This window comes from Protomyctophum parallelum (genome assembly GCF_964188405.1).
Source record: "Protomyctophum parallelum genome assembly, chromosome: 3".
NCBI classification, from domain to species: Eukaryota; Metazoa; Chordata; class Actinopteri; order Myctophiformes; family Myctophidae; genus Protomyctophum; species Protomyctophum parallelum.
The window spans coordinates 27,279,598-27,295,039 of NC_139698.1; the positions used below are offsets into that span (position 1 = coordinate 27,279,598).

At 42.1% G+C, this 15,442-nt stretch overlaps 2 protein-coding genes across 2 annotated transcripts; both read right to left on the reverse strand.

Annotated features, from left to right (window-relative positions):
* Positions 1-1,455: 1,455 nt before the first annotated feature.
* rbm12bb (RNA binding motif protein 12Bb) lies at positions 1,456-5,438 on the reverse strand. Its single transcript, XM_083761115.1, has 2 exons — positions 5,300-5,438; positions 1,456-3,781 (listed from the first exon to the last, which is right to left on the reverse strand). Exon 2 carries the CDS (start codon positions 3,757-3,759, stop codon positions 1,753-1,755), a length of 2,007 nt encoding a protein of 668 aa, XP_083617241.1. The 5' UTR covers positions 3,760-3,781; positions 5,300-5,438; the 3' UTR covers positions 1,456-1,752.
* A 2,426-nt stretch (positions 5,439-7,864) lies between these two features.
* On the reverse strand, positions 7,865-12,294 carry LOC310855626 (RNA-binding protein 12B-A-like). Its single transcript, XM_083760714.1, has 2 exons — positions 12,169-12,294; positions 7,865-10,190 (listed from the first exon to the last, which is right to left on the reverse strand). The coding sequence occupies exon 2, from the start codon at positions 10,166-10,168 to the stop codon at positions 8,129-8,131; it is 2,040 nt and encodes a 679-aa protein (XP_083616840.1). The 5' UTR covers positions 10,169-10,190; positions 12,169-12,294; the 3' UTR covers positions 7,865-8,128.
* Between the last annotated feature and the right edge of the window lie 3,148 nt (positions 12,295-15,442).

Consider the following 15,442-nt stretch of genomic DNA (forward strand, 5'->3'; position numbering starts at 1 on the left):
CGTCACAGAGTGCGTTCAGTGTGCCTTATTTACGAACGACCAGTTACAACACACCATTCACACTGAGCAACCCTACCCTCAGGGTAGGGTTGCTCAGTGCGTGCACTCGGCACACCCGGTGTGCAGCGCACTGGATTTTCGAACGACAACGCACTGAGTGCACTGAATAAACGAACGACAAGAGAGCACACCAGTGCGTTCAGGGCGCATTTCCGAACGCGCCCTTAGTGTGCCGTGAGGCATCTTGATGTACAAGTACACCCCCTGGACATGACACTAGTATATGTTGCAGGGACATACTATAAAATGTATATATATAATATAAAAGGTGATTAAAAAGCCAAGTTTAGTGGACAATTACACAGGGACAATGGTGATCAGATAATTTACTTTAGGTGGGCCTATCATAATCATTGTAATGTAGGCCTGTAGTACCCTGTACATTCATGTGAATACGCACCATTCTCAATTAATCTTAGGAACAAAATAAATAGTACAAGTACCTGCCACACCGTTTTGGTACTTGATATTCTCACTTTTCTACACCATATAGTTTGTGTAAAATACACATTTTAAAGGAATAGTTCAGATCTTTTGAACTTAAGCTGTATGAAATACTTGCCATTAATAGTGGTTGCAACCGTATAAAATCGATTGACCGAGTCTGGGGTGGGAGTTCTGCTCTGGTTTTGGTCAATATTAAGTAGTTCCAGTTCTGTGGGGGGCACTGGGGCCACACAGTAAAAGTAAATTAATTCACAAAACTAACGTAATTTGTATTGTTTAACTATTTCTGAAATATTAGCGCAACTTTGACCCTTCTATCACATGGAACTATTTTTGGGCATAGTGATATGGACACAAAAAGCATAGTTCCGTGTGATAGAGGGGTAAAAAATGAATGAAAGTTGCACTAATATTTTAGAAATAGGTCAACAATACAAATGACGTCAAATTTTGCGGATTAATTTACTTTTAATGCGTGGCCCCTGTGCCCCCCACAAAATGACCAGAACTACTTCAATTTTAACGGGACTCAGGCAATCAATGAATACAGTTGCAACCACTATATTAATGGAAAGTATTTCATACAGCTTAAGTAAAAAAAAAAATCTGAAGAAAAGTACAAATGCATGAGCAAACGATGCAGCTATGAGTTTAGATCAGACTTAACTGGATCCTGTGACGTCAGAGTCAAGTAATTGTTAAATAATTTGGATATAATAAATCAGTTGGTTCAACATCAGTCATTTTACCTGGTGGTGGACAATTAATTTAAATTTAAATAAAGATTCTTACAAGATCTCAGTCATTCCTTTTCCTAAAACAGAAGCACTTTTGAGTTTGGAGAGAAACCACAAAAAAATACTCACTAGACAGTTGCGTAAACTGGAAAATGATCGAACAATACTTACAATTAAATTTAAATAAAGATGAATACACAAGTCATTTAATTCAACAGCATGCCATTTATCTGGGTTTTATCACTTATTACATTAACAAAATTATATTTACATAAATGTCCCCCGTAAAAGCTGAGGTCATTGAAGAAAGCAACTGAACAATTATGTCATTGTAGAACACTCAAAACAAAACACATTTACTAGTCACACTATGTTGTCTAATCACAATATAACATTTCATGTAGAGCAAAAAGAAAAAAGCCTAAGTGAAGCTTATATTTCAAAATATGGTCATGTTATGTCCGAAACAAGTTAGGACAGGTTACATCATGTGAAAAGCGCTTTCTTTTCAAACAAAAATCAACTGTATTTTCCTTGCACCTATTGGTCTTCCACTCAGTTCTTTAACTGCTGTAAGCGCCTCCTGGCGGGAATCAAAGACCACAGTCGCAGAACCATTTGGCATTCCATTCTTGTCATGTAGTACGGTCACAGATCCAGGGATGACACGATATCCATAACAAAAGTCATAGATTTCATCCATTTTGATTTTCAATGGCATGTTCACTAGCTTCAGACAAGTGGGTCCCTCGAACTGGGGTGAAGGCGGTCCAAAGTCTCCATAATTCAATCCGTTACCTCCGTCCTGTGAAGCATATGATCCGCCTGGGTAAGGATCACTCCGTCTATGGATATTAACCTGCAGATCATCGGTGGGCATTCTTAAGTTTCCAACCGCCATGTCACCAGGATAATGGGGTCCATCACTTTTCCTGGAAGAGTACCTCTCCTTCCTTGCCATCGACTCTTGCGCTGCTGGGGGCTCAACACCAAACTCCCGCATCTGAGACAGTGATATGCACTTCAACATGACTACTGACCCAAGAAACCTTTGCCCATCCAAATGCAGAGCACTCATAGCCTCCTCCTCAGATTCAAAGACCACTAAAGCCTCTCCAAGACCAGCACCTTTATGATCCCGCAGCAAAAACACTTTGTCCTCCGTAATATTGAACCCAACAGAACCCATCTCAAAGAAATCCATGATCTCTACTTTACGTACATCAAATGGCATATTACGCACATAGAGACATGCCTTCTCAGAGTCATTAACATTACCTCCTTGACCAGGTCTCCCGGTGTGAGATTCCAGGATGGACATCATCTTCTCGCGTGAAATTGGAGAGATGTGAACATTCTTGTGATTTAACTTTTCATTATGGCGTGTTAAGGCTGAACAGTAGTCCCTCAGACTGTTGAAAAGCACAAAGAGAGAGCTTGTTCTTCTTCCTTGGTCATCAAGTAGGAAGAGTATCTGGTCATCCTCCAGTCTATAACGGAAAAAATCTTTGATGTCACGCTTTTCCACAGCATGCGACAGATTTTCCAACATGACACAAAACTCTTCATTGGATGGAGAGTTGGGTCTGGGGGGCAAAGGAGACCTCGACCGTGTACGAGCTTGTGGTTGCCTTGCACTGTGAGTTGGAGGGCCCAAAGGAGATCTTGACCGTGTACAGGCTGGTGGATAACTTGGCCTGTGAGTTGGTGGGGCCAAAGGAGATCTTGACTTTGTATGGGGCTGTGGATACCTTCGACTGGAAGTTGGTGAGCTCCCTCTTCTGAACTTGCTGTTACCGTTTTCACCCACTCCAAAGTTACCACCTGCCTCAAGCCAAACTTCTTCTGTTACTGGTCTAATTCTCACAAACCTTGGACCAATGTATTCCCTATCCCTCATCAGGCCATCTCTTGCATCCTGGCTTGTGGCAAATTTGACGAAACCTTCCCCATTGTTATGGCCACGTTGATTTTTCCCAAAGATTATACCCTCAACAGATAAACCATGAAAAAAGTTACGTACATCATTTTCAGTCACAAAGAAAGGCATTCCCGTCAGAAGCACACACACAGGATCACTGGTTGGTGGAGGCCTCAGCTTCTGGCGTGCCTCATCATGAGAATGGTCTGACTGGCTATGTCCCCTGTTAGGAGTCTGCATGTGGTCATCTTTCCTAGCCTTTCCAAGAACATCCACTAGATGCCGCCTGGACCTTTCCCGGTGTGAACCTTTTTGTTCCAGCTCAGCATTTTTTGTACTTTCCTCAAGTATACTCTGCATTTCCGACTTACTGCTCAGCAGCAAGTTGACTGGGCATCCCTTAATGCAACCCCCCGACCGAACCATTGCCCTTCTTGCATCTTCGTCAGAGGCAAAGATTATGAAAGCCTCCTCTCGTACCCCACCAATAATATGCACCCCACCATCTGGGATTTTGAGGCCTCTGAAGAAATTGCGAATGTCCTCAGAACCTGCTGTGACGCCGAGTCCCTGTAAACGGATGACCACCGCCATTCCGAAGCACAAATAACAGCACCTGCAGATTAGAACAGAGGGGTACAGAATGACATTATTGCCGACAGCATCTCTGGCTCACCTTCAAATTCCTTGACATTCCATCATGACACCACTGAACCATTAGTTTACAGTGTGTGATCATAACATGGCAAACTGGTACACCACTGAAATACTGTAAAATAGGCAATAAGACTGCAGATATCAAAACATTAGGGAAGTAGGATGAGCATTAACAACCACATAGCTCACTCCCTTGTTCTCTGGGATTTAATAGTCTCCTTGGCAATGCCTCAATTTTTAAGCATATGCAATTTATGGGTTTAACTGAGATTAATAGTGCCATTAGTGTACAATCTCAGGTACAAACAATGAACAATTCAATTAAAAGTTAAATACAAAAGTCCATGCTCATCTCTTTCATCATTGTGATAGTCTTTCAATGTGATGCTTTGGGTTGCGCCCAAAATGCAGTCAATTATTGGTCCAGAACAGAAAACGTTAACATTGCCATCCCATCAACAGGAACACACATAACCAAGAGCAAGTGTTCTCGTTAGGAAGAGCCTGAAAAAAACACCCACAGCAAAAATATATATATATAATTTCCAAAACAAATCACGAGCTTTATAATAAATAAATAAAGGACAACTACCTTTCTTTCATGTAAGTGGCGAACCAATTTATACACCAGGTCCATACACATTAATGTCCGCTACACACGTTTAGAATTACATTCAATCTTTTAGTGTAGTTGCGATTTCACGAGAAACTGACATCTCTCAAAGGAAGAAGCACCATATGCAGACATTTCAAATATACTTGGTGGGATCATGGGCGCCAACCCATGGAGCCAACACACAAAACCACTGTCGACGGCATCACTTGCATCTCAAACACAGAATACAAAGAACCAAGCAAGACATTAGAATCCAGCTCCACTTCCCTGCACTGATCAACCAATAACTCTACTGCATGCCAGCAGTACCAGAGGCAGTTAATCAGATTAAGTCAGATCTCAGTCTTGTGGAATTACTCCGATCAAACTGGGGATCCTTTAAATTAAGACAGGTAGAGAATAATGGCAAATACACCACCAGCCATTTAAAACCACAATGGATGCGAATGGTTCAGACTTCAGAATCAGATAATGGAAGACTCACGTTCAGAAGACAACAGCTAAGCTAACGTTAGCCAAGCCAACAACGATAGCACTCTCTACCTGCTTAAATTAGAATCCATAATAGACGGTGTCGCTTGACAAAAAAAATACATTTACAATTTGGCTTGTATTTTGAATTTCCCCAGCTGACTTTGAAAAAAGACCGCAAGGTGGTCGAAACGTCGTGCCGATGCTGTGTGGCTAAAATAACATGGAGCATTTTAAAGTGAGATGCGAGCCTCCCTCTTGTTCTCATGTTATTTGCAAGCGACACCTCCATGGCTTCCCCAAGGCCTCTAGCTAGCAGTTAGCGGCTAGCTCGAGAATGAACCGTTCATTCCAGTGTACCCACAACGACAAAACGTACTCAAAACTTACTCAAGGGTCTACCACAAGAGACCGTGTATTTCGGAGCCGGAAAGTTAAGTGAAGTGATTTTGTTTGGGATAAAATAGCAATAAAAAGCCAGTGCGGTGAATGGGGCCCAGAGTGTATTGTCTTGATGTCTTGTCTTCCCGGCTCTCTCTCTCGCTGACGCTCGTCGCTGAAGCAGATTCTTCATTTGGATTTCCGCCGGTAGAATAGCTCCGCCAACTTTAGGAGCATTACCGCCACCTACCATGCTGGAATGTGAAGTGAAGGGCTGAGTGCCGTGGCGAACAGTGATGATTCTTAATTCTGAAGATGACCCTGGCGTCGTCTCAATTTTGGCCATGTAAGTATCAGGGGTCACCAGTTAGATTTTCTTCTTATTTTGATCATAGGACCCAGTTACTGAATGTCAAGTTGCCATGGGTTTTCTCCAGAATATGTATGACAATGATTTACTATGAAACTATGGCATATTAGGAGTCCAACTACTGCTGGTGGTTCTCAAATGTTTTATTTGCAAGGATCATTAACTCTGAGCCTGACAATGAAATGGAACATTGAGTTCTAGGCCAGTCAATCTAAGATTTGACCCAAAATAAATGGCAAAAGTTTTTTTTTTTAAATGATCCTTAGGTTCAAATAACATTACAAATAGAGTATTATATAAATTGTGGATTATTGTTAATCAGGGGTTGAAAGTTGGAGTACCATTATAGGTTTTGGGCCTATAGGTTTTTAATGATACTCCAACTTTCAACCCAAATTTACCATGATCCACAATTTATATAATACTCTATTTTTAATGTTATTTGGGATAAGGATCATAAAAAACCTTGAACATTACTTTTGCAATTTATGTTGGGTCACCCCCTTTTCATTTTAGATTGACTGGCCTATTATTCCATTTGAACAGACTTGCAGACCCGTTATGGTCATTCAGGGATAGCTCTTTGCGTTTCTGGTAATATTATTGTTCACTCATTTTGTATGTCCGTAGCAAAAATGTCCACCACAAGCCAGCATGGCGATGACCCCTGCATTTAATTAAATGATCATTTCATTTGATCATTTCAGATCTAGGCCATTATATTTCTTTGTGGTTAAATGGGAAAAGGCCTATTCATAGTCTGGATTTTCAGTGGTGAGGTGATGAATAACGCTTGAATAACCCTTAAAGGCCTATTCATAGTCTGGATTTTCGGTGGTAAGGTGACCACCACTCTGGTGGTGAGCTGACCACCGGAGCTGAAATAACGTTGAGCGGTGGTGAGTAAAAACAGAGAGGTGGTCTGGACTCTGGAGCGGTAGTTTGCTCTTCACCGCGGCTTGTGACGTCATGTTGTAGTTCGGTGGTCACCGGTGGTTAGGTGAACACCGAACTACATGACGTCACGAGCCGCGGTGAAGAGCGAACCACCGCCCCAGCCCTTCCGTTTTTACTCACCACCGCTCAACGTTATTTCAGCTCCAGTGTGAGCAGCTCACCACCGAAAATCCAGAATATGAATGAGCCTTAATAGTACAATAGTGAGTGAGCACTGAGCACACCCATCCAACCCAAATTGGGTAGTCACAGGATAAAATCAGCAATTTACAGTTGCCTCTTAGCAATTTTAGATGTAAATTACTAGTACATATCAATTTCTATGACATTCAGTAACATGTAATTTTAATGAATGCCAATTTTGGTGAAATTGACATTTGATTTGAACTGACAGCATAGAGGGCCAGTGGTGTAAATCAACCAGTGAATGTCAGTTTTCAGCACAAAAACATACGATAACAATATTTTCAGCTTTTCTCCGGTCCAAAAAAAAAAGCATTAATTCTCAATTTCATTTCATGCCAAATAAGAATTAAATCCCAATTACAGCTTATGCTCCATGATCAATAACCAGCAACACTTACATTATAGCAGATAAATATATATAAATAATAAGGATAATGAATAGTAAGAGACTAATGATTTGAAATAAGATATTTAAAACCTGATTTAGCAAGTGATGACAGAAAAGGTTATTTTTGGGTTTTGGTGGTCCCATAAGCCATAATTGTCATATTGGACTTTAAGTCAGCCTATCAATTTACTTGACTGTTTCGTCTGCAAAAACACAATTCCAAGTTTCTTATAAAACTCAATGTCTTTACTTTTGACAGTATGCACATAATTCTTAATATTTTAATGTCTTCCCTATTCTAGTTGAGCCATCAAGAAATGGCAGGCTCTTTCTTTGAGGGACTGTCAGTCAAGTGTCATAAAATAAACATTTAGTGTACACAATTAACTATGGGTAGCTAACCAGAACCCAAAAAAGAAGCACTTAGCATTCAGAAAACACATGAAATTCTTACTTTGTCATTATGGTGTTTTTTTATAATGCAATAAAAATGCCTTTTATTTATAATAATCAACTCATCCGCTGTCCAGGGCAATTGCATTATATGGAGGTAAAGAAAAAGATAACTTATAAGTAACACCAAAAATAATCAGTAGGCTCAAACACTTTAGAGATTTCTTACCTTGATGGGGTACAAGTCAATTTAAATCTAAATGAATACATGAGTCAGATGTTCAACACTATGTACTTTTATCAAATGCAATTAGATTAGTAAAGAGTACATTAAAATGTTTTAACAAACATCTTTCAATAAGATTTGAGCTCAGGTCATCCCCAACATTGAATCGAACAAAAAAAGAATTAAAACCAAAACTAAACATTTATGGTAGAGGAAAAAACTAAAACGCACAGGGTGATGAAGCGGTTTCTCAGAATATCATCAAGTCCAAAGTCAACCAGTTTGGGGCATGTTACATGATGTGAAAATGTCTTATTTTCAGTCAAAAAACGATTCCTTCAACATCAACTGTACTTTCCTTGGACCTATTGGTCTTCCACTCAGTTCTCTTATTGCTCTAAGCGCCTCTTCTCGTGACTCAAAATCCACGTTTGCGACTTGCTTCCAGGTTCCTTGGATACGTCTGAGCCCACAGGTCACAGATCCGGGGATCACACAATACCCATAACAAAAGTCATAGATTTCGTCCGTTTGGATTCGCTTCGGCAGGTTCACTATCTTCACACATGTGGGTCCATCGAACTGGGGTGCAGGCGGCCCAAAATCTCCGTTACCTCTGCCCTGTGTAGCATAAGATCCTGTTGCATAAGGATCACCCCCTCTATGGACATCAACCTGTATTGCCCCATTACCATCAGTGGGCATTCTTAAGTTTTGAACCGCCATGTCACCAGGATAATGAGGTCCCTCACTTTTCCTGGCAGAGTACCTCTCCTCTCTTAGTATAGACTCTTGTGCTGCTGTGAGTACAACACCAAACTCCTGCATCTGAGACAGTGCTATGGACTTCAACATGACTTCCGTCCCAAGAAAACTTTGGCCATTCAGAGACTGAGCACTCATAGCTTCTCCCGCAGACCGAAAGACCACTAAAGCCTCTCCAAGACTGGCACCTTTATGATCCCGCAGCAACCACACTTTGTCCTCTGTAATATTGTACCCAAAAAAGAAGTCCGTGATCTCTACCTTATGTACATCAAACGGCATATTACGCAGATAGACACACACCTTCTCAGAATCACAAGGATTGGCTTGTTGTTCCAGAGGGCCCTCGTTCTCGGCATGAGATTCCAGGATGGACATCATATCCTTACGTGAGATTGGGGAGACAGAGACAATTCTGTCATATATCTTTTCATTTTTGCGAGTTAAGGCCACACTGTATTCCCCAAGACTGTCGAAAAGCACAAAGATGCATTTTGATCTCCCTCCTTTGTTAAGTACGAACAGAATCTGGTCATCGTCCAGTCTTGCGTGTTTGAAAAATTGTTTGATGTCACGTTTTTTCACTGAAACATGCAGACTTTTGATGACGACACAAAGATCTTCGTTGGAAGAAGAGTTGGGACTGTGGGCCAAAGGAGATCTTGACCTTGTACGGACTTGTGTATATCCTGGAATGTGAGTAGGTGGGGCCAAAGGAGATCTTGACCTTGTAAGGGGTTGTGGATACCGGCTTGGACTGTGAGTTGGCAGGGCCAAAGGAGATCTTGACCTTGGACTGCGAGTTGGCAGGGCCAAAGGAGATCTTGACCTTGGACTGTGAGTCGGCGATCTCCCTCTTCCAAACTTGCCATTACCATGTACACCCACTTCCAAACTTCCACCTGACTGAAGCCACTTTTCTTGATGTGATGGCTGAACATTCACATACCTTGGACCAATGTATTGCTTATCTCTCATCAGGCCACCTCTTGCATCCTCTCTAGTGGCAAATTTGACTAGACCATACCCATTGTTTTGGCCCCATTGGAATTTTTTTAAGATGATGTCCTCGACAAGTAGCCCATGAAAGAAGTCACGGACATCCTGTTCAGTCACTTCGAAAGGCATCCCCTTTAGAAACACGTACACATCATCATCAGTGGTTGATGGAGACCTCAGATTCTGGCATGCCTTATCATGAGAATGACCTGGTTGTCTACCTCCTCTATTAGACTGCATGTGGTCAGCTCTCCTATCCCCTCCAAAAACATCCTCTTCATGCCACCCGGACGTTTCCCTGGGTGACCCCTTTAGTTCCAGCTCTGCAGTTTTTGTACTTTCCTCAAGTATACTCTGCATTTCTGACTTACTGCTCAGTAGCAAGTTGACTGGGCATCCCTTAATGCAACCCCCCGACCGAACCATTGCCCTTCTTGCATCTTCATCAGAGGCAAAGATAATGAAAGCCTCCTCTCGTACCCCACCAATAATATGCACCCCACCATCTGGGATTTTGAGGCCTCTGAAGAAAGCGCGAATGTCCTCAGAACCAGCTGTGACGCCGAGTCCCTGTAAACGGATGACCACCGCCATGCCAAAGCACAAATAACAGCACCTGCAGAACAGAGGGGTACAGAATGACATTATTGCCGACAGCATCTCTACTATTCTCTAGCTCACCTTAAAATTCATTAGCATACCAACATGATGCCACTGGACCCATAAGTCAATCACTGGCCCAAAAACACTCATATGGCCATAACAAACAGTACCTACGAGAACATCCAGAAAAACATCTCCCCCAAACATGCTGTATGGCTGTAATGGGCAACACATGATTCCCATTTTAAAATGTATTTAAATAAAGCTACTGTACTGTGGTGGAAACAAAGCTACTGCACTGTGGTGTACACTTGTTCAGGGAACATTTATAAGACCATGCACACAAAATACTGAGGACAACATTTCTGACATCCTGCTTTTGACCTACTCTTCCCTTGATCTTTATCTTTTTTAGTAAAGTATTAGTTTAATTGGATTAATACACGATCATCAACACTAACACTTTAATTTAGAACACAGCCAAATCAAATACATACGTGTTCAATCAATTATTCAATCAAAGCAAACGGCACAAACAATGCCTTTCTACAAGTTACTGTCGTGCATGCCAAGCTGCCATTCTCTTGTACTTATATTATTCTTATTTACTATTATTTCCCACCACGGAGTAACCTCGCGTCTTGGAGGACAGTCTGGTGAGACCATGGGGGAAAGACAGCAGTGTCGGTAGGCCAATCAGAGGCAGGCGGGGCATTACCATGTCTATGCTCGGACGTAGAATAGATATAGGCTTTAGGGGCGGCAGTGGCTCAGGGGTAGTGACCGGATAGGTCCTATCCGGTCACTACCCCTGAGCCACTGCCGCCCCTAAAGGCTATTCCTATCCGATAGGGCACAGCAAGGTCCCCAGAGTTAGTGTTAAAGTGTCCTTGAGCAAGACTGAAACCCTAATTGCTCCCGATGTGCAGGTTGGTGCCTTGCATGGTTTCCTCCAGCATGTGTGTGTGTGTGATGAATGTAATGCACAATCTCTGTAAAAGCGCTATATAAATGCACCATTTACACTTTTAACTGTTGCAGTCCCACCTGTGTGACTGACTGTTAACAAAGCAAACCACTTTTCATTTAAGAATCCAGCTCCACACTACTTCCCCTGACAAACCAACAACCATTACTGCAGGCCAGCATTACTAGTGGCACAGAAGCTCTGGTCCATAATGGCACAGTTAAAATACAATACTGCTGTGCTGTCAGATTAATCATCAACAGAATAAAGGGAGGGATCTCTTCACGGATGTGTCATAGCAATGTACACACGACAACACACTCGCCTCTTTTTTGCAAAACCACATGGTTGCAGCCGTTTTATCCTGTCACTGTTAACACAGTGCGCTTAAAGGTACAATACAATGAATACATATTACAACGACCAATGGATATACTGGAAAGCCAGCTAGCTGACAACAACCAGTACTCACATAATTAAAAACAAATACACAATTGACCCCAACAGTCAAAACTCTGCTAAACCAACTTTACGTCAACAATAGTGTACAAAAACGATTATGGGTTCGTACTCGTAGTTACGTCATTTCACACTCACAACTGTACATTCAACACGCCCCAAAAATAGAGCTACAAGGCAAGCTCACAACGCGTTGCAGACGACTTGCAGTAGCTTGTAGGTCGGTCACTTTCGGAGCAAACCGTGGTACGTAGACGTACAACCGTCTACACTTGTTCATGACGGTAATGCAAATGGTAATGCTAATCGACACAATTTGACGCCCTTTTTCAGTTGAAAATGCGTGGATGACATCATGACAATATACACACAAATATTTTGCACCACTTATATCTTCGTTCACTAGTACCTACGCTAGCTCGGCTAACGTTAGCCTCCGGCTCCAAGGCCTGGCTTCAGCTTCTCGTTAGCAGCTAGCCTAGCTCATCTGGGTCCGAGCTGTGTAAAACAAACAAAAAACAGCCTGTAGTAAAACCACGCTGAACTCAGATAACGCCACACTTACACAAAAATGACTACCAAGGCAGAATTCTCACTCAGCCCAAATCAGTCAGTTCTTTAAGGTGAATCTGTTCCCGACGTGTGTATCTTCAGCCGTCAAGTGAAGAGAAAAGACGAAAGCTTGCTAAGGCGGAAGCCTATGGGCGGAAGTGAAACTGAAGGGTGTGTTCGTTTTCTGAACGGGGACGCGGGCGGGGTTTGCATGGGGGTTGTCTTACGCCAGGGCTCCACTGGGCGCGTCGCGTCTCCGTGGCGTCCTGCTCGTGTCATGACAACGTCAACGTCACGCTAGAGGTGCTCCACCGCGGGCCTTTGAAAACTGCGCGTCAGCAAAACATTTTTGTACATGACTGGACGCGTGCGTGCGTCAAAAAACGAACCGGGGCAATTTTTGAGTCACCGAACGCAGCACAACGCAACGCAACGCGGGCAGTGGAGCCACCCTCCATTGATTAAAAGGGCACATTCCCTACGTTGACGGAGACGCGACGCAGACGCGACGCAGACGCGCCGCAGACGCGCCCAGTGGAGCCCTGGCGTTATGGGGCGATAAGTAAGCCGGGGACCGAGGCTACGTATGGGGCGGGTGCTTCTTGTCCAAATGTTTTATTCGACAATATAAAAAATGCAAACAGCACAAGGTACAGCCACGCATTTTGGTCCAAAAGGATTTCCGAAGAAAGAAAGAAAGTCTTGTTTCCATTCGGGTCCCATCACTTCCTGTCACTTTGCTGTCGTTGTCAGTGCTCTCCAACGACCAGGAGATGGCGCCTTTGATGTAGGTTTAAGTTAAATGTCATTGGGGAAACACTCCTTGTGAAGACCAGAATTATATTGATTGTGTGTGTGTGTGTGTGTGTGTCTAAAATAAATAACATATTAAAATTGTCAATGAAAAAATTAATGGATCATTGTAAATTCAGGGGTTGAAAGTTGGGGTACCATTAACATTAACCTATATAGGCAACATTTTTAAATGTTCATTATGCTTTGCCTTTAACTTTCTTTCATGCCTGAAGAAGGTCAGTAGACCGAAAGCTTGCTAAATAAATACATTGATTGTGCGCAGATCTGAGTGTGCGGAGCTTCCCTTTATTTTTCTCATGTTCCCTTTAACTTTCTTTAAAATATAAAATGAGCATAGAAAAATGTATATTTATCGCCGGTTACCGTCAGTGAAATGGCTTTATTGGCAGAAATGTAAACAGTACACTTCCAAAGGGATCACCACATTTTTTCCATGTTTCCATTCAGGTCCTGATATACTTTAATGTCAGCTTGCACTGAAATTTGTCTTGCGACCTAGCGGCCTTGTATTCAACAAATATTAGCCTACACACACATTTGACAACACAAAGACCAGAAAAGAAAACAAAATTACATAAAAACATAAAGACAAGAGCAATGTCCACAGCTGTCTAGTCCTGACCAAAATCCTGATTAAGCCTCAAAGTCGAGTAGTCGACTGATGGACAAATGACCACTTCAGTCTTGCACGACCCATTACCCATTATCCATAAACTTATTTGCCAATTTTCACTATTTTGAAAAACAATTTAAAATAGTTCAACTAGCCAATCTACATCGTCACGTTGTGATCTTATAGGCTAATTGAACTATTCTAGATTTTTCAAAATAGTAAAATATGGATCATGATGAATACAGGGGTTGAAAGGAGGAGTAGGCCTACCATTAAAAACCTATAGGCCTAAGGCTTTAATAAGCATGTATTGTGTCAAAACTAGGGGTTTTTCATGATTCTGAATCCATTCCAAGCATTAGTTTTGCACGAAAAACACTCACTGGGCTAAATTAGGCGATGGCCACTTGCCCAAATGTACCCAAATGGAGATGTGCTGACCTCATCACATCGTCCCCTCTCCCCTCCCTATATTATTATATATCCGCCATACTGTACACATTTTCCCTTTTTTCTAACCATTTTTATGATGTTTTCTTTCTTAATTTCTTTCTTTTAGTTTTTTGTAAATGTTGATGAATTGAAAATAGAGGACCCTGATGAAGACAAGTCTTTGTGCTTTTTCTGGTTTTATCATCTTAGTTTTGTATTGACCTGTAGGCCTATTTTCCTCCAAACTTCTTGAATCTTGAATGTTGTTCATAACACTACATTTAACTCAACCCCAAGAGCAAGGACTCCATCTGCTGGCCGTTGGAATTCACTGACCACGACAGCAAACTGAGAGACTTTAGGATTGTTCACTCTCTAAAGATCTGGTTTACAACTCTGTCATACCTAGTGTACCTGCGGTGGGTATGTGTATCATAATCTCATAATCGGTGTCTCATAAACTGCCTGCAGTCATAATATAATGATACCATTGTGGATTAGTGGTTGTATTCTTCATGGTACTGCTCCAATATTCACTTCGGCTGCTCACTCTCAACTTGTTGCTCAAGCCACTAAACACATCATTTATTTATTATCATTTAAAACCATGAACGACAACATACTATAGTAGCCTGTCGAAAAGCATGATTTTCATATTACGTTATTGTCAAAAACGATAACCAACAAAATGTATTCAAGCTTTGTTGTTCTGTGTGGGGAGGATTCCAGAACCCCTGGGGCTAAACCACTAGGCTACCTCCTTCTGGAGGGGGTAGGGATTGGCCAGGAATCTGGATAATATCTTCTTCTCGTGTCTGCCATCACCTCCACACACTGTCCTTTTTTCAACAGCCTGGCCCCTTTTCCACCAAAATAACTCAATTCTTGGAACCTTGGTGGTTTCACGGAACCGCCAGTAATTCTTTGGTTCCATTTAGGGTTCTGAACCAATTCATTTTCAGTGGAAACACACTGAACTGCTTCAATATTAGGCAGGAAAAAATAACCGAACTGGTTCAACCCTGGTGGAGAAGGGGCCTCTGTTCAGTCTCTGTCCAGTGTCCCTAACACTGCAAACTGCAAACGGGGCACTGACTACTACAAACTGGTACGTCACATCCCATTGCACACATTGAAGGTCAAGGACCTGAGCTTCCTCAGGAAGGACAGCTTGCTTGCCTAACGTTTAGGCCTAACCCATACTGTGTAGACTAGAGGGCATCAGCATAGTCAATCCAGTCCAGTTCCTTGTTCAAGTGAACACTCAAATACTTGTAGGTGTCCATGAGCTCCACTGCTCCCCTTGGATGGTGCTGGGAGCTGAGTGCGACCAGGAATGTCATGGAAGTCGCCCCTAATATTAATGGTTAAGGATCATTTTATTTTTAATACATAGAAATTAATAATACAAGTTATAAAATGTGCT